The 21958-nt window shown below is 40.8% G+C and overlaps 1 protein-coding gene across 4 annotated transcripts in view; it reads right to left on the reverse strand.

The window, feature by feature from the left end:
* Positions 1-543: 543 nt before the first annotated feature.
* The window catches only part of FSTL4 (follistatin like 4), a 213532-nt gene continuing 192117 nt past the window's right edge, over positions 544-21958 (reverse strand). For 3 of the 4 annotated variants that reach the window (XM_068205731.1, XM_068205732.1, XM_068205734.1), the window contains 8 exons: positions 21468-21629; positions 20330-20464; positions 18795-18821; positions 13507-13625; positions 10680-10829; positions 9969-10076; positions 6891-7000; positions 544-3844 (listed from right to left, as the gene is read on the reverse strand). In XM_068205731.1, coding sequence (XP_068061832.1) covers positions 3142-3844; positions 6891-7000; positions 9969-10076; positions 10680-10829; positions 13507-13625; positions 18795-18821; positions 20330-20464; positions 21468-21629 — 1514 coding nt within the window. In that variant the 3' untranslated portion in view covers positions 544-3141. The remainder of the gene's footprint in view (positions 3845-6890; positions 7001-9968; positions 10077-10679; positions 10830-13506; positions 13626-18794; positions 18822-20329; positions 20465-21467; positions 21630-21958) is intronic. The other variant, XM_068205733.1, reaches the window with a different exon arrangement.

Below are 21958 nucleotides of genomic sequence, written 5' to 3' on the forward strand. Positions count from 1 at the left end.
TTTTTTTTAGTGGTATAGAAAAATAAAGTATTTAATGATAAGAATACGTTAACCATCACAGATTCCAAATGAAGGACTTGAGAGTTTTGCTTCCAGTTTAAAAGTGGATGGTTTCTGAACAGGCATGTCTATTCAGAAAGTGAAAATATTGAGGAAAATACTAAGACAAAACAGCATTTCTATCCTACTGCTGTTTGACCTCAGTGATGAATGGCAATTGCATCTGATCTTGACATTGGAGTCTTCGTGGGCAACCAAGGATTATTTTTCCCATGATTCTAGTGTCAGAACATCCTACTGACATATGAGTGTATAAGATAATGAAAAGATCATTAATTCAATTTAGATCCATTTTGATTAATCACCATGATTAATTAATCATTTAGCAACTAGGAATTAAATGTGAATTGGTGGAGAACCAAAAGGATAGTGAAAGAAATTGCCCGCAAAGAAATGTAGTCTCTTTTGACAGAGTTGAAAGGCAAATATGAGTTTAAGCTTTTTTTGAGTATATAAAAAATTTCTGTGTTGTAAAAAAAAATATCAGAGTAACAAATGTGCAGCACTTTAATGTCAGATTTGACTGTCATTGGAACTGTTCACAAGTAGTGTGGACAATCTAAATTATACTGCATTTTCTAAGTATGATATATAAGCATTAGGATACTTTAGAAAAACACATCACCGGAACTTGGGCTGGAGAGGGAACAAAGGGAACATCTTTGGAAGGTTCAAGTGGGATTTTTTCAAGTGAATGTTATTTCAATACTTTGTGACAAACAGGAAAAAGTGAGGTCTGTTACACATCTTTCACAGCCTATATATAAACCAACCTCAAGAATATTTGCCTGAACATATATATACAGGTTTTTTTTTTTTTATATTCTTAAAAAAGTAATATTTGCTTGATCTATGACACAATGAACATCTCTACAGGGAAAACTTACCATAGGCATAATAAAATACTCAAGAAGTCATAAAAGGTAACACGAGAGCAGTGTTTGGCCTTGGTAAAACACATTTAGGATGGCTGCAATGTATGGATACAGCTTTGTTCAAGAAAGGAGCTGTGCATATTTAAAGGTACTTACAAAGCTGGTCTTCTCCTTTCTTTGACATAGGATATGTTTCCTAATGGGATGAATACAAAATCATGGACACCATGCATTGCTGAAGGAAGGCTATGCCCATCTGTTTCACATGTCTGTGTTGCAATGATGGAAGAGTCTCTTCTAACTCTTATGGCTCATAAGTGAAAGAAATGTAGGATTCAGCACATGGATGTTGAAGGACAATTTCAAGGACTCCATGGTTAATGAATTCATAGGATTCAGCTCCCCTTCTTCGTCTGTCGGAACAGATTTTTATATTCTCTACAGAACTGAAATGGTGTAAAATACCTCAGGTCTACAGCCATGCTAAAATGCTGCTCTTCTGATAAAGTTAAACATTTAAAGCAAAGATTGCCAGTGTTATCCTGTATCCTTCTTGCTTAAAATCCCTCTGTATATATTGTGGAATGGGTGACTTAAAGCATCTGTGGAGGGAAATAATTACACCACTACCTATCACTGCACATGTTCAAGGGCAGCTTTCTACAGACCCTGGGCAACAAGGTCCTTGGCAAACCAAGCTGGGTCTGTCCAGAGGCCAATGGGTGGCTCCAATGCTACTGATATTTTACCTACAGAGAGGTTTCACCCACAAAACCCCATTTCCCAAGCGATGGTTACAACTGCTTGGATGGCATCACTTCTTGCTTGGCTCTGCTGCCACAGCTGCTTTTGCCCTCGTTACTTCATGGTGATGGATATAGAAAGTTAGAAAATGCAAATAGAAAAGTTTTTTATATCTTCCAAGTGTGCAAATAAATGGCTGTATGTTTTTATGGGAACTCGACTGAAATTTTTCAATGCCAGCTGTTGCATTCTTGGATAATTCAGCTGCTTTTACATGAATGTCTTTGCTCATAACTAAAAGATAATTGACTATAAACAAGTATACTATAAACAGAAACAAAAAAAAACACGAAGAAAAATTGTTTCCTGGTTGTTCTGAAAAGAAATAGGCAAATTAAGGCTGTGACTAGAAAATGAGTGAGTTTTCTATTAAAAATAACCTCTGTTTATGAAGAACCAAGTGATTCCAGTGCTCCTAAATTTTTAATGAGGGAAACCAATGATTTTTAGAACTGTTGCTGTCTCCTATGGGAATAACCATAACTAATTCTCTGCCCCCAAAGAGCAGATTTTGCATATTGTTCCCAAACTGACCACACTCATGAGCCGTTGAAAGACTAATGCCACTTTCTCAACAAAATTGTTTACATAAACTCTGACCCCCCGTCAGTATTTTCCAGCTTTTACCCATGTCTGGATGGGTAATGGCCTGGATACTTCATGGCAAATTTCTCAAATGCAATCACACAAATATGCACTGGAAGAGGAGGGACTCATCCCATTGCCTTCAGTAGGACCAAGAGCAAAATGAAGTGCAGAAGCAAGCGAGCTGACAGTTACTATTTCTGTGATGCCTCCTTCTGAAATCACACCAGCGAATCCTCTCAAATCCATCCTGCAGAGAAAACTGATCAGTTTTCATTAAATCTCTCTCCTAGGTTTCTCTGGGTTGAAAACTGCTCTGATGTTTACTTTCCCTCATCATCCAAAGGTGAATATTCAAAGGTGAATAGTCCTCGCTGCTGCCGTCTCCCTGTGCTGGGGTGGGGTGGTCAGTGCAGCCTACAGGCAAGGGATACAGGGAAGAAAACTGATGCTTGGACATAACATAAATGCTCCTCAGTATGGGAAGTCAAAATCTGTTTTGATCTACAGAATTACTAGGTTTCGTGGCTTGTATGATATCTCAGTAGAGATATTATTCACTTCCCAGCATTTTTCTCATAACCACAAATCATACCCACAAATAAAAAATATCCCTTCAAAACCACTTCCTATTAGCAGAGCATACCTTATATTATAAAACTTGCAAGTAGACCAGTGTTGTACCATGAAGCCTATACAGCGTTTTTTTGTCTTTTTGTTTTCCCAGTGTAAAAATATACAATGCTACTGCTCATTTCCTGCAGTGTAAAGGTCCAACTGGTCCTTGCCTGCTGAAGGCTCCACTGCTACTGCCCTTTCATACCTCCCCAACCCAGACCACTGTGTTACCCCTCCTTATACCTGAAACCTCACAGCGTAATGTATTTTGCCTCCCATTTATAACAAACAAGGAATCTTTAGCTGGTGTAATGAGATACTGTCCAAATAATCCACTGTCTTTCATAATTCTGTTGTAGCTGCTCCAGGGCCAGTCTTTGGATGTGATAGGGTCCTTTAAATTCTTCAGTACATTCATTCTCCCCGTCGACAGCTCTACAAAAAGCACATCTGTTTGCAAATGTGAAGTAGCATATATATAGTACTGATTGCCTTCAGTGAAAGAGGGTTGAAATGTCAGATCGGAAACGTGTATGTTTGTTTTTAAGTCATAGATCAACTTGATTTCCCCTCGGACGGTGAGAGCCTGGACTCGGATCCTGCCGCTGCCTTGGTCCGCGCTGACCAGGTACCGACCGTCCGGTGACACGTGCGGCGTGCCCGACACGCGGCCGTTGGGGCCGATGACGGCGTCGGTGACGCTGTCGATGACGAGCTGCAGCGAGGCGGCCGCCGAGCGGCTCCTCCTGCACTGCACGAAGTAGTAGCCGCCCAGGTGAGTGTATGCCATGGCCTGAGGCACGCAGCTGTAGGCTTTGAGGTGGATGGTCTTGATGTGGGTCACAGTCTCCAGGTCAATCTTGTGAACCGCGTGTTTTGACTGGTTAAAAATGAAGCCAAACCTGAAACAGAAAACAGGACACTGAAGTCACCTCTGGAGACATGGTGACTTGCTTGAGCAAAGATAAAAGTCAGCAGAATTGGGGACCTTTTATTTATTGGTTTAGGAAGCGTGTGCAATAATGCTATCTCTTTTTGTAAGAAATGTCTTGTTTTAGTGCTTCTAAAACATCCTAGAAGAAAGGATATATTTCAGTTCAAATTAGCAACCTGATCCTGGAAATCTGAATATGTGCTTAGCTGTTGAATCCTTGAGAGCTGAAATCTTTTACTGGGAAGACCAATTTCTATAGAAGTGATATCAAGGTTTGAGTGTTCAGTAAGCTAACACTGACCAGGTTTGTATTTAATCTGAGATTACAGTCATGAAATTCAATATATACGCAAGCATTCAATCTCAAAATAGAAAAGCATTCAAAATAAAGCATACTGCTGCCAGGTTGGGGTCAGAGAGTAACTATATATAATAAATATAGCTGTGTACAATATAATGCATAACCACTGAATTAAGACCCTATCTAATCTCATCTCTTAACTGAGAGCACCAGAGGGAAGCTGTGGTGTGTGTTTGGTACCCGTGGTGCCTAGGAACCACCGCAGGAGATGGCAAGGCTGTGGTGCAGAGCAGACTCTTAAAAACCATGTCAGCCCAGGGAAGGTGTAAAACATTTCTTGAGGAACATAACCAGGGTGCCCTGAAGATAAGGGGTCTTTATTTTCTGTCTGAAGACAGGGCAAAAACCAGTGAGCAGAGAATAAATGTTCTGTAAAAGATATATACTGCAGCACATCTGACCTTTGCTGAAGACAAGAAAAGGTCAAGAATAGCCAAGAAAGGTTTCTGCTTAATTTGAGAGGGAGGCTTTAGAAACAGCCTGCTTGTGTTCCACTGGATTCACTGACTTACAAAACCTAATTTTACATGGACTATCTTTTCATCCATTCAATGCAGACAGAGGGAAATGAAATGAGTGCTTAGTGTTGTATCTCTTCCTCAGAAGATGTAAAATTGCCTTGTGAAATGCGGAGAACAACGTCCTTCTGTGCAGAAAATACATATTTTGCTTGAAACACTAGGTTTATTTCTTTATTCTTAATCCATCTGTCAATAAGACACTCAGCAATGATTTCACTTCTAAAGAATGAGCCAGTGTAGTGTGAGATCCCATGAAAATCACTAGGCTAAGCCTTTCATTTCCCCATTATACTCACATCCATTAGAGACTTCACAAAGTATCAGCAGTGGAGAGTCGTAGCGCACTGTGTGTGTGGAAATTGGATATGACACTTGTATTTCTCCTGGATGAATGAATTTTAAGTACACGTTAAAAAGTGCTTTCCCTTACAGCTTTTTTTGTTTTTCCCAAGACTTCCTTAATACTTGGCCAAATGCCTGAAGAACTTAAGAAATTATTTTTATCATAAACTTCTGTTTAAAGAAGTGGGTCAGGAGATATTTTATGTGCCCACAGTTGCAGAAGAGGCTCAGCCCTTGCATGAAATCTCTGATCTGAAATCTCAAAGCAAACCTTGCACTTAGAGAGTTTTTAATAGACAACAGTCTACCCTTGGAACTAATAAAAATGGATACATTTCTAGATATCCATCTAAAATAAGAGGCAGCTGAAATACATATGCAGGAATATTTGCATACAAATATTATTTGGCTAGTGAAAGAAATTGCTTAAATGTTCACCTTCCTTGGAAATGCTGGCACTGCCATTTATTGTTTCTGAGTGGAGAATTTAGAACATCATCTCAATGAGTCTCATTAGCCTGCAAGCAATTATTTTTTTCTGTGCTGAGGGTGAGAGAGAACTGACAAAGATCTGGCCCTGAACAAATGCAACAGTAAATAGGGACAGCATCTGCAGCTTTGCATATGGAAAACTATGGACAGTAATCTATATTTATTATTTCAGCCAACTAATCACACTGAAGCAAAAGGACAATTAAACAAACAAAAATGTGTAACTGTTCTACCTTCCTGTCTTTGAATCCAATTCTCACCTTCTCAGCTCAGGCTTTAACGTTCAGCAGAGTCATCTACCTCCTAGCACTACAATTAGCCATAATGAAATTGTGAAAGAAAACTGGAAATATGGAGTAGAGAGAAATTACAAATTACAAATGACAGCCATGAGGCATGCATCATTATTTTGTGTTTCACCAGGCAAAATTATTTATTTTGGAACAGATTCAACCCATAATCATTTAAGTGTAACCCCTTCTCTCTCGGTGTTTCCTGCAGGAAACCTAAGATGACTGTAAAGAGTTACATTATGTTTTTTGAGTGTTTAACTTAGTTAAAGTATATAGAGGACAGAAGACGGTTAAACAGTTGTTATAACATGGAAGTAACAGTATAAATTGCTGTGCAGTTATCATCAATTTTGATAATGTTAATGGGAGGCTTCCTGTGCCTGCTGGGAAGCAGCCAGTATTACTCCAGGTTATTAGCATGTTAGTTACACAACCTCATTAACCACTACATCACATTAATATTCAAAACTGATAGTTCATGGAGGTTTTGCTTTTTTTATCTGCAGTGCATACAATTTTTCTGCTCCAGCCATAAAGCTCACAGAGATCCAATACTTGAACAAATTGGAAGTGTGTGAAAGAACCACATATAATACTTCAGCCAGAGTACACTTTTACCACTCAAGCAATATATCCTTGACACAGGTTTCTGCTCAGATCCGTAACAGTTTTGTGGAAAGGAAGGTGATTTTTGGGCCACCAAATTCCTGGCACAAGTAAGCCAGGGCAGTGTGCCATAAGCTGCAAGGAGGCTGGCTCACTAAGGGGAGGTTTGAATGCATGTGCATGGTCTAAGGGAAGTCTAGGATTGTTTCTTGCTGTTTACTGATTAGCTGAATAACCACTGGCAATTTCCTCAACCATTTCTCCACTTCATGTGTGCAAATGGGGATAAATGTAGTTAAGATTCATCACAAATTCATTTATTCATTCACTCATTCATTCATTCACTCATTCATTTATTCATTCATATCTGTAAAGTGCTTTAAGGTTATGATTTCTCACCTAACATGATTAATAATAAGATTTGTAGGTGGTATAAAAAAATCATCCACTCCTTCAAAGGGTGTGTGAATAACATGTGGATCCTCCCCAGTGCTTGCCTCTGGAATTACCTACAATAAATACACACAAGGTTGAGCACAGGATAAGCACTGAGTAAGGCAGAAAGGTAAATACAGATTAGAGACATGCACGGTACCAAGTGGCTCTTTCCAGGCTGTAGTAGACTCAATTGATTAATGATTTCACAACACTGTTTGGTGTAGTTTTCTCGAAAAGGTGTGCTAGCAAATAGTATTTGAGGCATGGCATTTGTAAGGTAAGTACACAACTTCACTTTTATAAGTTTACATCTCGAGAAAGAGCAGTCAAGCAGGAGCTGAAGAAGTATGACAACAGTAGGAACATAATTTATCCCTCACTGTCTAAAGTAAACATTTACTTCATGGTCATATTTATTAATCTCATTTTAATGCACAGTGATAATTTACCACCCTGAAGGATCAAACACTAACTCACAGCAGTTAATTATCACTTTGAAGGAGAAAAACTGTTCATCCATTGATATAAAGTCCAGGGAAGAGTGGAGAAGTGCCCTTTGGCTGTCCCCTGGTCCTGTCCTCCAGCACAGCACAGATCTCCATGGACAGGGGAACTCAGCTCCTCCACTGCTCCAGAGAGGAGAAGTTTCCAAAAATTAAAATGTTAAACACTCAAATTGTTTGCTGGGTTTAAGATGACTTTAGTCCATTCATTAGGACCTTCTGCTGCTCTAATCTGCAGCAGTTGTTGCTTTGAATTTATAGCTACATAACTCATGAAAGACATGCTAAATCCCTAAAAGGTTTATTTCAGACAGCTGTTCTGGTCATGCCATTTAGATTTCTTCTAATTAGATTGCTCAAGAAGGATGCCCACCCTAGCACAGTGCTTTCAAGAGGCCAGATATTTGCTTCCAACAAGCCAGTAATGGCCAAACAACAGCATCCCATTAGCTGTTTGCACAGGCAGTTTGATAAATCCCTGACTTCCAGAGGAGTGGAAATTTAGATCAACCTCTGCAGCAGCATCTTCAGTAAAATAAGGTATTTTATGGCATGTCTGCAACCAAACACTACAGGTTTTAAGAAGGAACTTTGCCCAATTAGTCACTGCCCACATTTTGGGAAAGAAGGTCAGAAAAAAGAAAGGATCTGCTGCTGATGATGCTAATCTCATCTCTATGTGTGTAACCGCACATCATTCAGATAACAGAAAGGATTATCTGAGGCCTGGAACCTTCTAACAAGTTTCCAACTGTGCATTTGGTGTGTTCTCCCTAATAATGACATGCTTGTGCCATCTGTCCTTAAATTATAGAAACTTCTCACAGCTGGATGGAAGAAATTATGTCAGAAAGGGTAAAAAGAGTCCATTTTGTCTCCTTATACCCTGCACAGGAAACTCACATCCCCAGGTGAGACAACCTGGTGCCGCTGCCCTGGAAACCTTCATTTACATGCCTCCATTCTGGTTTTGGCATCTTTTCCTGAAATGGCCTGTGATGAGTAGCTGGTCCAGTCTTTATTATTGACAGTCAGCACTGGATGGAGCACGTGGATGGTGTGGATGGCTTATCCCATCTTCACGGTCCAGTATCTCCAGCAGAAGCTTTGAGTAGCCCCACAATTAATGCAGACTCCAATTTGTTGGTTTTTAGGTCAGAAAGCAGAGCCCCCCTTCTTCTCTGCCTGCTGGGGAATGCTTTAATGTAGACTTAGCAGCAAACACTTCTGGCAGAAGGAGCATTCACATGACACCTGTTTCCAGAAAGGCTGGGCAGCAAGTGCCAGAAAACAACTACCAGAAATGGGATGTCTGGATGGATTAAATCAGATCCATCAACTGGTGTCAACTCTGTCATACAACACACAGCAGCAGAAAAATGCCCCACTAGATGGCTGTTCTCCATGTTCTCTGTACTGTCAACAGAAGAGTAAATCTGCCAAGGTGGTCCAGAAGTGGAAGCTAATTCAGTTGTCCAAACTCATGTGCAGTGCTGTGTCCCAGTGTCACTGTGGGTCTGGTGGTGCTGAGCATGGAGGAGTTCCATGGATATCACTGGCACCCCTGCACTGGAATCACTAACACCCAGTAACACAATTTGTCCCTGAGGCTTTACTTCTCCTGGTTTGGATTTTTTTTCTTCAAGCCCTAGAGAGCTCCTTTTTGCATTTTACCGTGAGAGACTCAGAATCACAGAATTGTTAAGGATGGAAAAGCCTTCTAAGATCATCAGGTCCAGCTATTTCCCCAGCATTGCCAAGTCCACTACTGAACTGTGTCCCCAGGCGCCACATCTACAGGTCCTTTCAATCCTTCCAGGGACAGTGACTCCACCATTGTCCTTGGCATCCTGTTCCAGGGCTTGAGAAAGTTACCAGTGAAGAAATTTTTCCTAATCCCAACCTCAACCTCCCCTGGCACAACTTTAAGCCATTTCCTCTTGTCCGATCACTTTTTACAGAGGAGAAGAGACTTACTTTTACCTGGCTCCAACCTCCCTTCAGGGAATTGTAGAGACTGATAAGGTCCCCACTGAGCTCCTTCAGCTGCTCCTCACCAGACTTGTGCTCCAGACCCTTCTCCAGCTCTTGTTGCCCTTCTCTGGACACATCCCAGCACCTCAATGTCTGTCTTGTAGTGAGAGCCCAAAACTGAACCCAGGATTTGAGGCACCTCACCAGTGTTACAGAGCACAGCAGTCTTGCCCTGCTCACAGCCAGCTGCCAGCTCTTGCTGTATAACTTTTTGGCACTTGGCTCTGTCACCAGTCTTAAAACAAAACAGACCTTGGCACAAAGCAGCCCTGCTGTCAGCCTGTGGCACAGTCATTGCTCAAAAACAAATTAAACAGCATGAAAAATATGTGAGGATGGACAGAGGAGGGATGAATAAAACACACTGGATATGCAAATGAAACAGCAGCTTTATATCCAGACCATTAAATGCTGTTAATTACCTGCAACCCACCAGCCACCAGTGTGTTACCAGTGATGCTGAGCCCAGGAAGAGCAAAGGCTCCAAAGTGTAAGGACTCACCTGCAGTGTGGGTGATGATTTCCTCATGTCCCCCCAGCTGAGCACCCACACTTGGTCATGGGACTTGTCATAATGTAATTTGGTTGGTAATGGGTCCACATCCAAGGACTTAAAAAAACCCAGAGAGAGTTATTTACACAGTGACTCTGATGAACATGACAAATATTACATCAGTTCACTAAAGGCATTCTCATGCCCCACTGTTATGCTCCCTGTGCAGCTTTGCCTTCAAATCAAGTGGGGGATCAGCAGCAGCTGAAACATTTGGCTGTTTGGTGCCATTTTCTGGGCAGACATCACTCCATCTTCTGCTGTTACTTATAGCCAGTAGATCAAGGGCCAATTTCTGTCTGAATTGTATCCACACCAGCTCTTTCCATTTCTAAGCATTCTTTCCAAACTGCTTATAACCCAGGTCAGGCAGCTAAGCCAGGAATTCATCCTAGTGTTATTTTACCAGACTCACTGTAAGCCTGGCTGCAGAGGCAGCCCTGAGACTGTGATCTCCAGCCCACAGAGGAATTTATTCCTGCCACTGAAGTTACAGGACAGTGAACTCATATCATATGATGCCACTGGTGAAAGCAACATAGGCCAGCTCTTTATTGATCAGCAGATCTCTGCCCAGCAGATCCACCGGGCAAAGATCTGATTTTTTGTCCTATATCAGGTCTTTTGTCATCAGTGAATAATGTGTTCCCTTGTAAGTACCTGTATAGCTTTTTGAGTCTGGATATCAATTATCATTACTCTGTTCTGCTTTGGCTGTGTCACATAAATGTACTTGTCTCTGACATTGACTGCTGAAGCCCAGAGGCAGGACTGAGTGTCTTCACCTTCCACTCTAGGACAGATCTCCTCCTGAGGGGTTAAAAAAAGAGAAAGTTTAATTTTTACAAGTTCAGGGCCTGGAGCATCAAGAAGCTTAGCTTTGTAAACTGCAGGAAAAAATCCCTGGGGATTCCATTAAGATGATATTTCTCCCCTTTCCTTCCTGGAAAACATGAAATAATTAATTTATCAGGTACCACACTTCAGCCTGGCTCTATGCAATGACATTAAACAGCTGGACCTCCTGCAAACTTATATTGAATTTAAATAACCACAGAGCCTATGGATTGATCTTTTGAAGCACGCTGTGGTTCATCAAGACTTGCAGGGCTGTCAGCATTTATTAGCAACAGAACTATTACTCTGTACTTTGAAAAAACAGTGATTTACATTAATTGAATCACTGCTTTATATTTTTCATAAAGTCTTCAATTTCTGCACAGGAGTTTGAAGTCACTTTTGGTCTCACCAACAACTCTCTGCATGTTTGCTACTCCTCATTGCTCTTCCTTCTGCCAAGATGCTTTATTTGAAAGAACATTTGTGTGGGACCAGACTGTGGGGAGGAAATGGGGTAAAATGAGAATGAACACATATACATTTCAGTGAACACAACTGTTGGTTTTAGACCTTATGTTGGGTAATATTAATTAATGGCCCAACCTACCTAAGGAAAATGTGATTGGAGCAGCATCAGGGCCTGTTCAGGGAAAGAGGAGGTACAACAAAAACCAATGCCAGCACTGTGTCTGTGCTGGAGGAATAGAATAGAATAGAATAGAATAGAATAGAATAGAGAATATCCTGAATTGGAAGGGACGTACACCATGTGAAACAATTATGGATAGAAAGCTGTCACCTATAAGCAGCACAGCTCTGCTGGCTGAGTGTCTTGGTGGAGATATGAGTAAGAATTGAAGATACAAAATTCAATAACTTGTCTGCATTTTCCTTTCTGTTCCTCCAGCCAGGCTGGGAATCTATGCTACAAGGTAGAAGATGACACAAAAGCTCAGACTTGGGCTTCCAGCAGCCATTCATGTAGTCAGGCACCTGCCAGCCTTCACACTGCCCTCCTCATCCTCATCTCTCACAATGCAGCATCCACCCAAGCCAAGGGGAGCAGGGAAAAGTTACCAGTCTTTCTGCTACAGGGCTCAGCTGCAGCTGCTCCACCTACTTTTGTGCCCTCTATGAGCAAATGAAGCAACCCTTTTTGTAGATCCACTCCTAAATTTGGGCTGGTGTCACTGTCTTTGTAGCAAACATTCAACATAGCAAAAGAGAAAAGGGAGAAAAAAATGTCAGTTTTCCCTAGACCAAGGGAAGGGTCCTTGGAGATCTGTAGGAATCCCTCAGAGGGGTCTCTGAAGAGCAGCCAAGTGATGCTAAAAATCTCTTTTATGCACATCAATGTGCTGACATTATTTCCTTAAGTGCCCTCTCTGTTTTGTTCTTTTTGATCTGTTTCTCCAGGCCTGCCTCTTCAATATTTACAGTTCTTCAGAAAAGAAACACAGGATTTCTGTCTTTGTAAAGCTTAGGTGTGGCTTAATAGTATTAAGTCCATGGTAAGGACTAGCCTTGGGGTGAGCATCAGTCTGGACTTCTTCCAAGGTATATTAAAATCTAGTGGAAAAAACCCCAGTATTAACCAAAAATTTATTGAGATTTAGAAAATACTTACTACAGACTCATAAGAAGATCATGACCCATAGCAGCAGAACTTGACCCAACCTGCAGGGTTCATGACAGTGATTCTAGCCTTTCACTCTTCCCAAAACTGAAATCAAGGCTGAGTCCTTTTTTTCAGAAGAGCCACATTCTTTAGCCACATTTTCAACTTCCCCTTTGAAAAATTAGAAAGTAAGTAAAGGAGTGGCTAAAAAGCATTACTGGATGTATTTCAGCACCTGTGTTTTTTTTAAGAACGGACAGTTTCATGAGGATATGCCTGCTGTATGTTCCTGTGCAGGAATACATAACACAGGTCACTGAGAACACTGACCTCACAGAGCCTCCAGGCACAAGTTATCCCACTGGCCATGTTGAGCTCCACCGTCTACAAGCCAGTGCTTGACATTTCTGATACCTGAAAAAATTTTCCTTGTAATTCCTAAAGCAAGGGTTCGGTAAATTCAGTGCAGACAGAAAAGTGCCAACAGCAAACACAGACAGTGCAGTCTCTCTCTCAGTGCAGAAGATGCAGAGGATCTTCATGGCACAACCATTTTCTGGGCATTCTTATTTGCCTCCCTGCTGCAGTTTAACATGGCAAAGCACTTCCAAAGAGCTGAAAGTGGTCCAAAGTAGCTCACTTCTTTGTCTACGGAGCCATCAGTAAAAGGAGCACTGGTGAATGATGTGCACATCTCTCTGCTATTGACTTTTGTACCTTCCCTAAAGCCCAGTTAAAAATTTGGGGCATGGATAAGTAAAGAGATCAAAAGGACAAATGAAAATCTTTGCTTATGTGATAACTAACCAAATTCTCTGCAGCATTTCAGTAAATCCTCCATGTCAGTTTTAGAACTTACGTGGATCCCCCGATTTTCAAGAGAAGATGCTATACCTCAGGGATGCTGCATGAAGCCCACCAAGCTCCAACATCCCTGTGGCAAACAGGTCCTTTAGCAATAACAACCTTTGAAGAGATTAAGAGAAAGCTTCCCAGCTGTCAGCTGTAGCTGTCGGGTTCAGGACTTACATAACTTGTGAAAATCCTCTCTTCGGGCCTGATATGTCTCCGGATTTCACATTCGTTTGGCTGAAGGACAGTGATCCCATCATCAGAAAAGACATAGAACATATTCCCAACACTCAGGCCTTAAAGGGGGATAAAGAAGAAGGTGTTGGATTATTTTTTGGTATGTATCCATAGCTGCTAGGACTTTTTTAAAGAACTTGTCCTCCTCTCCCGACAAACAAAATCTGCCTTACATAAAGTTGGTCATTTGGATGCAGTTGGAGCATTCACAAAATCAAATTTCATGTCACAACAAGGGCTTCAAGGAGTGAAGAGGTACAAACACGTTCAAAAATGCATTGCCTTGGTGGCTGTGGTTGTACCCAAATAATTATGGCTGAGTCTTGTAAATAGGTACCAAAACAGGATTTGATCCCAAGAAGCCTCTCTGTTGCACTGCTACCCCCTCAGATTATTAATTTGTTTTTTTCCTATGATTTCATTAAAAACAGCTTGACAATAATTTGGGAACTGAAAGACAAGCTTTAGTTAAAATTAAAGTGAAAGTCATCCTGTTACAGGCAACTTGACCGCTGGTAACTGTGATGTTAAATGGAAGTGTTTTGCATCTGTACCATGAATGGAAATATATAGATTTCTCTATTTTCTTAAACTACCTGAAAGAATTAACTACAGCCACCAAAATAAATACATTTTTGAAATCTTGCAAACTGTAATTCACAAATGTGGAGTAGTTCAGCATTGCATTAGCACTCATTTATCCAACCGGGGCATTCCAGGAGATTTGGAAAACTGGCTGATTGTCATTGCTTTGCCATTAGGAGATTGTGTTTTATCACTTCTGTCATGCTACATGGAATTGCAGTGACAAGATCTTTAAGAAATGTTCAGGATCCTTTCAAACACTCTAGTTTCAAAGATCCAATCATTCCATTTTTCACACCATCACCAGTAAGTGTTTGCAATGACCACTGTGATCCCTAACAGTGTTGATAGTGTACTTTATCTGCCAACAATATGGTGATGCAATAATTTGTATCTTCTAATTAATTCCATTTTTCCCATGGAGAAACGAAGTCCCCATTCTATGGCTCTAAACAGTGTTCTGTGTTCAAAATTCCCTTTGCTGGACCTGTGGTTGCAGCTCTAAGTACTGCTCACAGAGACAGAGTTTCTCACATTTCTTAACTGTCTGCAGGATTAAGATCTAAATCATCACAGGAAACTTGACAGTAAAAATATGGATAATTTGGATAAATGCATTTTTGGAAAATTTTGTAAATCACATTGTATTTAGTAAGGCTAGAAGGGTGTTTTTATTGCTAAGCTCCCTTTTTTGATGCCAAATAAGTAGCTTCAGAGAACAATGTGACAGCATGTGGTGCTTGCTGCACTGACATGTTTCAAGTTGAGTCTCTGAACCATAGCACAGAAATCCCCCAGTTAGGGCATCAGGTGGGTACAAGAGCTGTGATCCTCAAATGTGATTGCACAGGGCAGGATCATGCATGTAGGAAAAAAGCTCCATTGAGAGTTATTTAATGGACTAAGGGTTATTTTTTCCCCAGGTATATTGGTAATACATTTCATTCAGGGACTTTGGACCAAAACCTGCGCTCCCAGCATCCACACAACTCCCACCTGCTTTAGTGGGATCTGATGAACACATCAGAGGGCAGAATTTGACCCTGTCTGGAATGAGTGTGACATTTCATGGGTAAAGGATTTTAATCCGAAGAAGTGAAAACAGGCAGGCAATCAATTATGACTACTGTGAAGATGCTTATTATTATTTTCATGCACAAGAGTAGTGTGATTTTTGTCTGATGATCCTATTACAATGAGGGTGTATTTATGAAGAACTTAATTACCTACAAAAATACTTTGATAAAAAATTTTACCCCAACTGGTTTATAGTCAGAGACTTGACAAGTTCTACTACTTACTTTACAGTAAAAGGAGTCAAAGTTTTTTTGCAGGCCGATTAAAATATACTACAAATTCCCGAGCGCATTCAGCTACTCTCTTTTTAAGAAAGTTTGTCAGTTTAAATTAAACTAATTTTTTTTTCCCCAGAGATTGATCTTCATACTGATATTTAGACCAAGCAGGACTTTACTAGACAAACCAGGTGTTTTATTGTGACTTGTGAAACATTTGCCAAATCTTCGTTGTGGTGCATCCTAAACAATGTCATGGACATCAGTAGAACAGACTCAATTTTTGATTATACTGATGCAACTCCTTGGTGCAGAGAATTGGGAATTATTTCAGTACAGAGGTGGGCAATGAAGTATTTTGTGTTTTTTATAGTAGTGAGGCAGGTACTAAATTGGGAACTGGAGGACTAATGAGGAGTTAAAAATTTTTTTTTCCTTTTGAATTGAGGACGTTTCAGGTTAGATGACACAACTAGTTCAAAACCCAAAGGCATTATAAAAGGCAAAATACTTCACCTGTATAGCAAAATATCCCTAATAAAAAAAACCCCAAAACATTAAGAATGGGGAGGGTTTCCTAAACGTAACAGTTCTTATTTGATCCACTCCAGATGAAGTTGGCTCTAACAAAAACAAACATTGGGAGGACACCCGGTATCAACAAGAGCTTATTTGAGAAATACAGTGTCTCCCTCAGTGTACATTTATACATCCCTCCTTTGAGATCAAAGGGCAAACTTTTCACCATGGAATACTCTCCTCTGATCTGATACTTAAACAGTTCTCCTCAACTGAATCTAAATACTTGGAAATATTTTAGAACTTAAATTTGGTAATGAAAAGGCTTTCAGCTTTTTAAGTGCATACACTCACATAACTGCTCATTGCCTGCTGGCACAAAATGCTCCTTTTCTCCAGGTATTAGGCAAGCAATGCTCACTACAGAAATTAACACTGTCACGAAAAAAAATCTCTGCTTTACATTTGGGCTACTCATGGTTTTTCTCTGGACAAAATTAAAAACTATTTGTACACTGAGTAAATACTGCACATGCTTCCAGCCCCAGGTTTAACTGGCTGGCTGCCCTACGTGCACTCATTCCTTGAGGTGTTGCTTGTGCATGGTCTGAAAGGTTTTGAGAACAAACTGACAGACTGACTTTTAAAATGACCAAATACTTATGTTAAAAGTTTGACTTGCAGCAAAAGTTTGTTCTACACCATATTTTGTTTTGGCATTTTCCCAAGGTTTTAATTACTCCAGACCTTGTGGGGATGAGGTAGTAATCATTTTAAAGGAGCTCAAATCTACCAATACATTTGTTAATATTGGTACTTTCACATAGTAAGGAATTGAAAGAATATATTAAAATGTAAAACCAAAAATACCATTCCTGTCTCCCAGCTTTCTCTGTGCCAAGATTTCACATGCTGAAGTATATTCTAGAATGAATGTGCCTGTTAAATACTACAGAACAACACAAGCAAGGTAATAAACCTGCTTTACAGATACTGAATTGTTTAGGAACATCAATAGCAGATCTGCTTTCCTGGCCATGTTTTGCCTCAACATTGCTCATACTTTCATTTAAAAAGTGCAAGGTTGATAAGCAGCAAGTCCATCTATTTAGCAAAATTATAATAAGCCTTTCTGCAACCAACTTCTGAGCTGTTCTTTAAATATTACTCTACTTCTACCTCTGGTAGGATTATCCAGCTGCTTTCTTTAAAAACGAGCATAAGGGACACTGTATATAAACAGCCATGGAGCATCGTGCAGGTGATTCTGGACTGGTAAGATGCATGAGAGATTTCATTTCCAAGCAGAAGGGAAATAACAATTCTTAGTGCCCATAATGCCATTTACAGGAGCATCAGCAGTAAAGACTCCTCACAGTCCTGCACCAGGAGCCTGCAGGTGGGGTATTTAGAAAGCAGTGCTGGGGAGCTCTCCTAGGTGACCAAGCCACCTCTCTGACCTCCAGTGAGCTGCATTTGACTTGGGTTGGATTGGAGGGGACTTTAGAAATAAACAAGTGTATTTGCTGTATGTGTCTGTGGCCAACAGTGGCACTGACAGTGTGCACCTGGTGTTTGCACACCTGGCCCAGGCTGCTCTGGTCACCACGCCCTGGCACCTTCTGCCAAGCCCTAGCTACCCAGAAAGCTTCCTGCTGAAAGCCCACCTCTTGTTTTGGAGTACCTGGAGGCACTACTTACAAAGGGGCTTTGCACCCTCCAAAAGCAGAGTGAGGCTGAAGCCCTTCTTGGAGGAGCAGAGTGAGGGAGTTTGGGTGTTTGCCGGGGGAAGGAGGACATGGGCAGGAGCAGTTTGTCACTGCACAGCAACCTTTCCCACACAGCTTGAAGGACACCAAGGTCTCAGCTGCCTCATAAACATCTGGCAGTTGTAAGAACTGGTTTACATCTGCACTTCAACCTCAGAACCTTCCTCCAGGGAGTGGATGTCCTGCTCACAGCCCTCCAGGAGCCCAAGGTCACAGGGTCACCTCCACACACCTGGGCTCCACACCTACAGAGTCAGATGGACAACCTGTGTGAGAGCCCCTTGGACTGTTGCATGACACTTCTTACTGGGTATTTTGAAAATTATGACAGCACAAGTCATAATTTGTACAAAATGAGGTGATTTTAAGGGCCTCCATGATCTCTTTGAGTCAATTAGCTGCTGAGGATGGGTTTTTTTTTTACTTTGGCTTCCAAGATACACAGTTGTTGACCTTGTGAAGGGCACACTGTAAGTTTGATCAAACTGGAGCTCTTAACTGCCAATTAAAACAAGGAGAAATGGGGCAACCTTTACCCTGCATCGATTCAAATGACAGAGGGAAGAAAACCTGTTGTGGTTTGGATTTTTGTTTTGCCTAACAGCTAAGAACACAATTTCTGTTGCGCACCTAGAAAACGTCAATACATGCTACTGAAAAGGAAGAGCTTGAATTGCTTGCTTAAAAATGCAGTATATTGAATTTATGCCTTACTTGTTCAATTATGGTAATTTGGGAGCACTTCTGACACTTGTGTGATTGCTAATGCAGCTTGAAAATCTCAGGCTACTCACATTTCTGGCAGTATATATAAAATTCATATTTTTATATATTTTATGGCCATCTATTATTTCATAGTGGGAAAATGCAAGAAGTTATAGGTACAAGAGTGACATCTCTTATTTGAATAATTTAGCTTTTAAAAGTCTGGTCTGTACTTAATCTGGTGACTGTGAAAGTTGATAGGGTTAGTGGCAAGTCAGTGGAGAATGGCCCATCATGGAATTATTAAAGCAGACAAGCACATTATCACTACGACAAAAGAACTTTACTGCAGTACCTTCCTCTCGCCACAGTATGTTTGCAACTGCAGCATCAGAATATTGGGAAAGCCAGAAAATAATCAGGAAAAGAAAAAAACAACAAAACAATGTCAAAATTTTCATTGTATCAAGTAACTGAATAAATACTCATGTTTACATGAACTGTTTAATTGGTGAAAATTTTGTAACATTCATTCAAATAAAATACCAGGAAAGACAGAGAGTTCAAAATACATTTGCTCCTTCTAGAGACAATTAAGAAATTTTGACATGGGAAAAATCCTTGCTGAAATGAAGGCAGCTGTGCAAAGATCAATGACCTACTAAAGAGAAGCTGTTACCTTCAAATGCAGCTGCAGGTATGGTACAGCCTGTGGTTTTCTGTGCAGGTTCAACAAGGAAACACAACATGGAATTATAGAATCATTAAGGTTGGATAAAACCTCTAAGATCATCGAGTCCAACCATTACCCAGCACTGCCAGGCTCACCAGCATCTTTCAGAAGAAGCCTGAGACTGGCAGCTACTGCAGCTGCACCCTTGGCTGCGCTGTCTCTTGGAACTTCATGCAACTGCATTCTTTCAGGATTCACATAAGCTTTGAAAGTACACCTGCATTTGAATTTCTGTTCCACATACATCCAATTATTTCTCAACATACTGTAATTTCCCTTGCTCAAGTATTCAAGGGAAAATGACCAATATTAACAAGAGTACATAAATCTAGTTAATGAGGAATAGGATATCTTTTCCTAAGATTTTTCTTGAAAGCCTATATTTATGGGTAACTTTGTTTCAATTCTTGCTCTATATTAGCAGCCAGAAAAGCAGCAAAAATCCCATTTGCACCTAGACTTTTAGAATCACCATAAACCCAGATAATCTCCCAGGCAGTTAAGAAGGCAGAACTGGGAAAGATCAGGCCTCTGGGAGCATTTCTACTGGGAAAACTGATCACCTCCTTCAGCAATTCTGTTTTTGGGTCATTGTGGTAAAGAACACTGCTGCACACCTATGGGAGATGTGGGAAGAGTAGCTGGGAGAGTATTTGTCTTTGAGGTGGAAGATAATTTCATAATGAGGGAAACCTATTTTGCCAGTCAGTGATGTAAAAACAGGTAAAATAAATATATTAATCAAAATATTTTTCAGACATCTAAATATTCAAGAATTTTGACTGGTAACTGGCTTCAAAAGAAGTCTTGTACAGAAATCAATGAGATTTATAGAATTCAACAAAATATTGCATTTTGGATTCCCTGATATCTGAAACTATTACCAATTTGTTACTCCAATAAAGCTGTTACCCATCACACCCAGTATACTTCTGGCACATGAAGGACACCATCTTCCTGGACAAGATTTTACCTTCTCTGCATGATTCCTACCCCCAAAAAGTGTCCAATCCTCTGATCAAAGTGCATTCAGAACTGTCATTACTTTATGTAAGATCCAACTTACTGCATGCAATAGCCTGAACTATTAAATTACATGTATACCATCACATTCCAACACTATTTAAAGAAAGAAATACATGGAAAATAGAGCTTACGGGTCTTTCTCGCTGAATCTTCGATGAAAAGGGAAGAGATGTCCTCATCCACTCCCACCTCATTTTTAGCAATGCAGGTGTAGGCACCAGTGTCTTCATAACGAACACTACTGATATGAAGTTCGCTTCCGTTTGCTGTAAGAGAGACACTCATAAACAGTGCTCCTCACTGCTGCTAATTGCTGTCCCTGTCTTAATTGCCTTCCATTGCCACAGCCTCCCAGTGATGGCTCGACAGGGTGGTTCCACCCCACTGTGTTTCCCCATATTTGACTAGAGGTTTTTGGAGATTCTCATGGGCGCTGATGTCTTGCTCCTTTCCATCAGCACATACACGCTCCACACCAGAAAAGAACAAAGAACAATCTCAAGTCAAAAGTTAAATTGCATTTCATTTATTTCTTCTTTTTGTTAGAAAAGTGCTTTGGCTTTAGTGAAGAAAAATGAATTTCAATTTTGCAAACTGTTTTTCATCAGATCACCAAAAAACATTGGTTTAAATGGGTCTCTCTACAGTTCCTCCTACCATTTTGCTTCCTGCAGTGGGACCGATGCCTAAAACCTTTGGAACATGTTGAGGTATTGTATGTGTCATGCAGCAATAGCTACCAACACAAGTTGAAGGGCACAATCTACCAAAGCCAGACTGGGGCACGTGTTGAGAATGGGGTTAATATTTTTACACAGAAAATTGCAAATAAATGTTTTTGCCTTGTGCTATGCCTGTTGCACCCTCATTCAAATGGGGGCCCGATTCCTTCAGCAGGGCTGAGTGGGAGACTGATTCTAAGCTGACTTGCATCCAGTGTGGGCTTAGACTTGAACAAATAATTTAATGAATTTCTCTTCAAATAATTTAATACATTTCTTTTCTGCTGTGCTGTACACAAGAAGTAAGGCAGTGAAGAAACAGGCAGGCTGTCTTTGAACAGAATGCAATTACCACTTACATCAATCAATAGTGTATTTCCCAGGAAATTCACAGGAGAAAGAGATAAAAAGAAAGAACAGGGGTTTTATAACACAATTTCCAACAACTCTGGCTTAGCAAAGTACAAGAACTTCTGGTTTAAAGTGCAAAATAATCCTCCTTAATCCCTGTCTACAATACTTTAATTAATCAAAATTCTGTTCTTACCGAGGAGCGACAGTTGTTTGGATAGTTTTGGCATGATATCAATGCCGTTCTTTAGCCAGGTAATTCGGGGATTAGGGATGCCTTCAGCGTGACATTTCAGGCTTGCTGACACGCCCGGCTCCTGCGCCTGCGTTTCGGGGTAGACGCGGATCACCGGAGGCACTGTGGGAAGCAAGGAATCGGGGACTTGAGACCCGCGCCGGGCTCGAGAGCCACTGCTGTCCTGCAGTGCCACGAGGGGCTCTGAGCTGAGAACCACGGAGATAAGCTTGGTCTGGCTGTCAGTGCAAGCTACAAGAATGATTTCTCTACAGCTTGACTTCGGGGGCAGAAAACAGAAAAAAATACCTTTCCAAGCACTGGCATATGAGAGAAGCTGTGGCTGTCCCATCCCTGGAAGCGTTCGAGGCCAGGCTGGATGGGGCTTGGAGCAGCCTGGTCTAGTGGAAGGTGTCCCTGGCCATGGCAGGGGGCTGGATTGAGATAGTATT

Source organism: Anomalospiza imberbis, chromosome 15 (genome assembly GCF_031753505.1).
Source record: "Anomalospiza imberbis isolate Cuckoo-Finch-1a 21T00152 chromosome 15, ASM3175350v1, whole genome shotgun sequence".
In the NCBI taxonomy this organism is placed as follows: Eukaryota; Metazoa; Chordata; class Aves; order Passeriformes; family Viduidae; genus Anomalospiza; species Anomalospiza imberbis.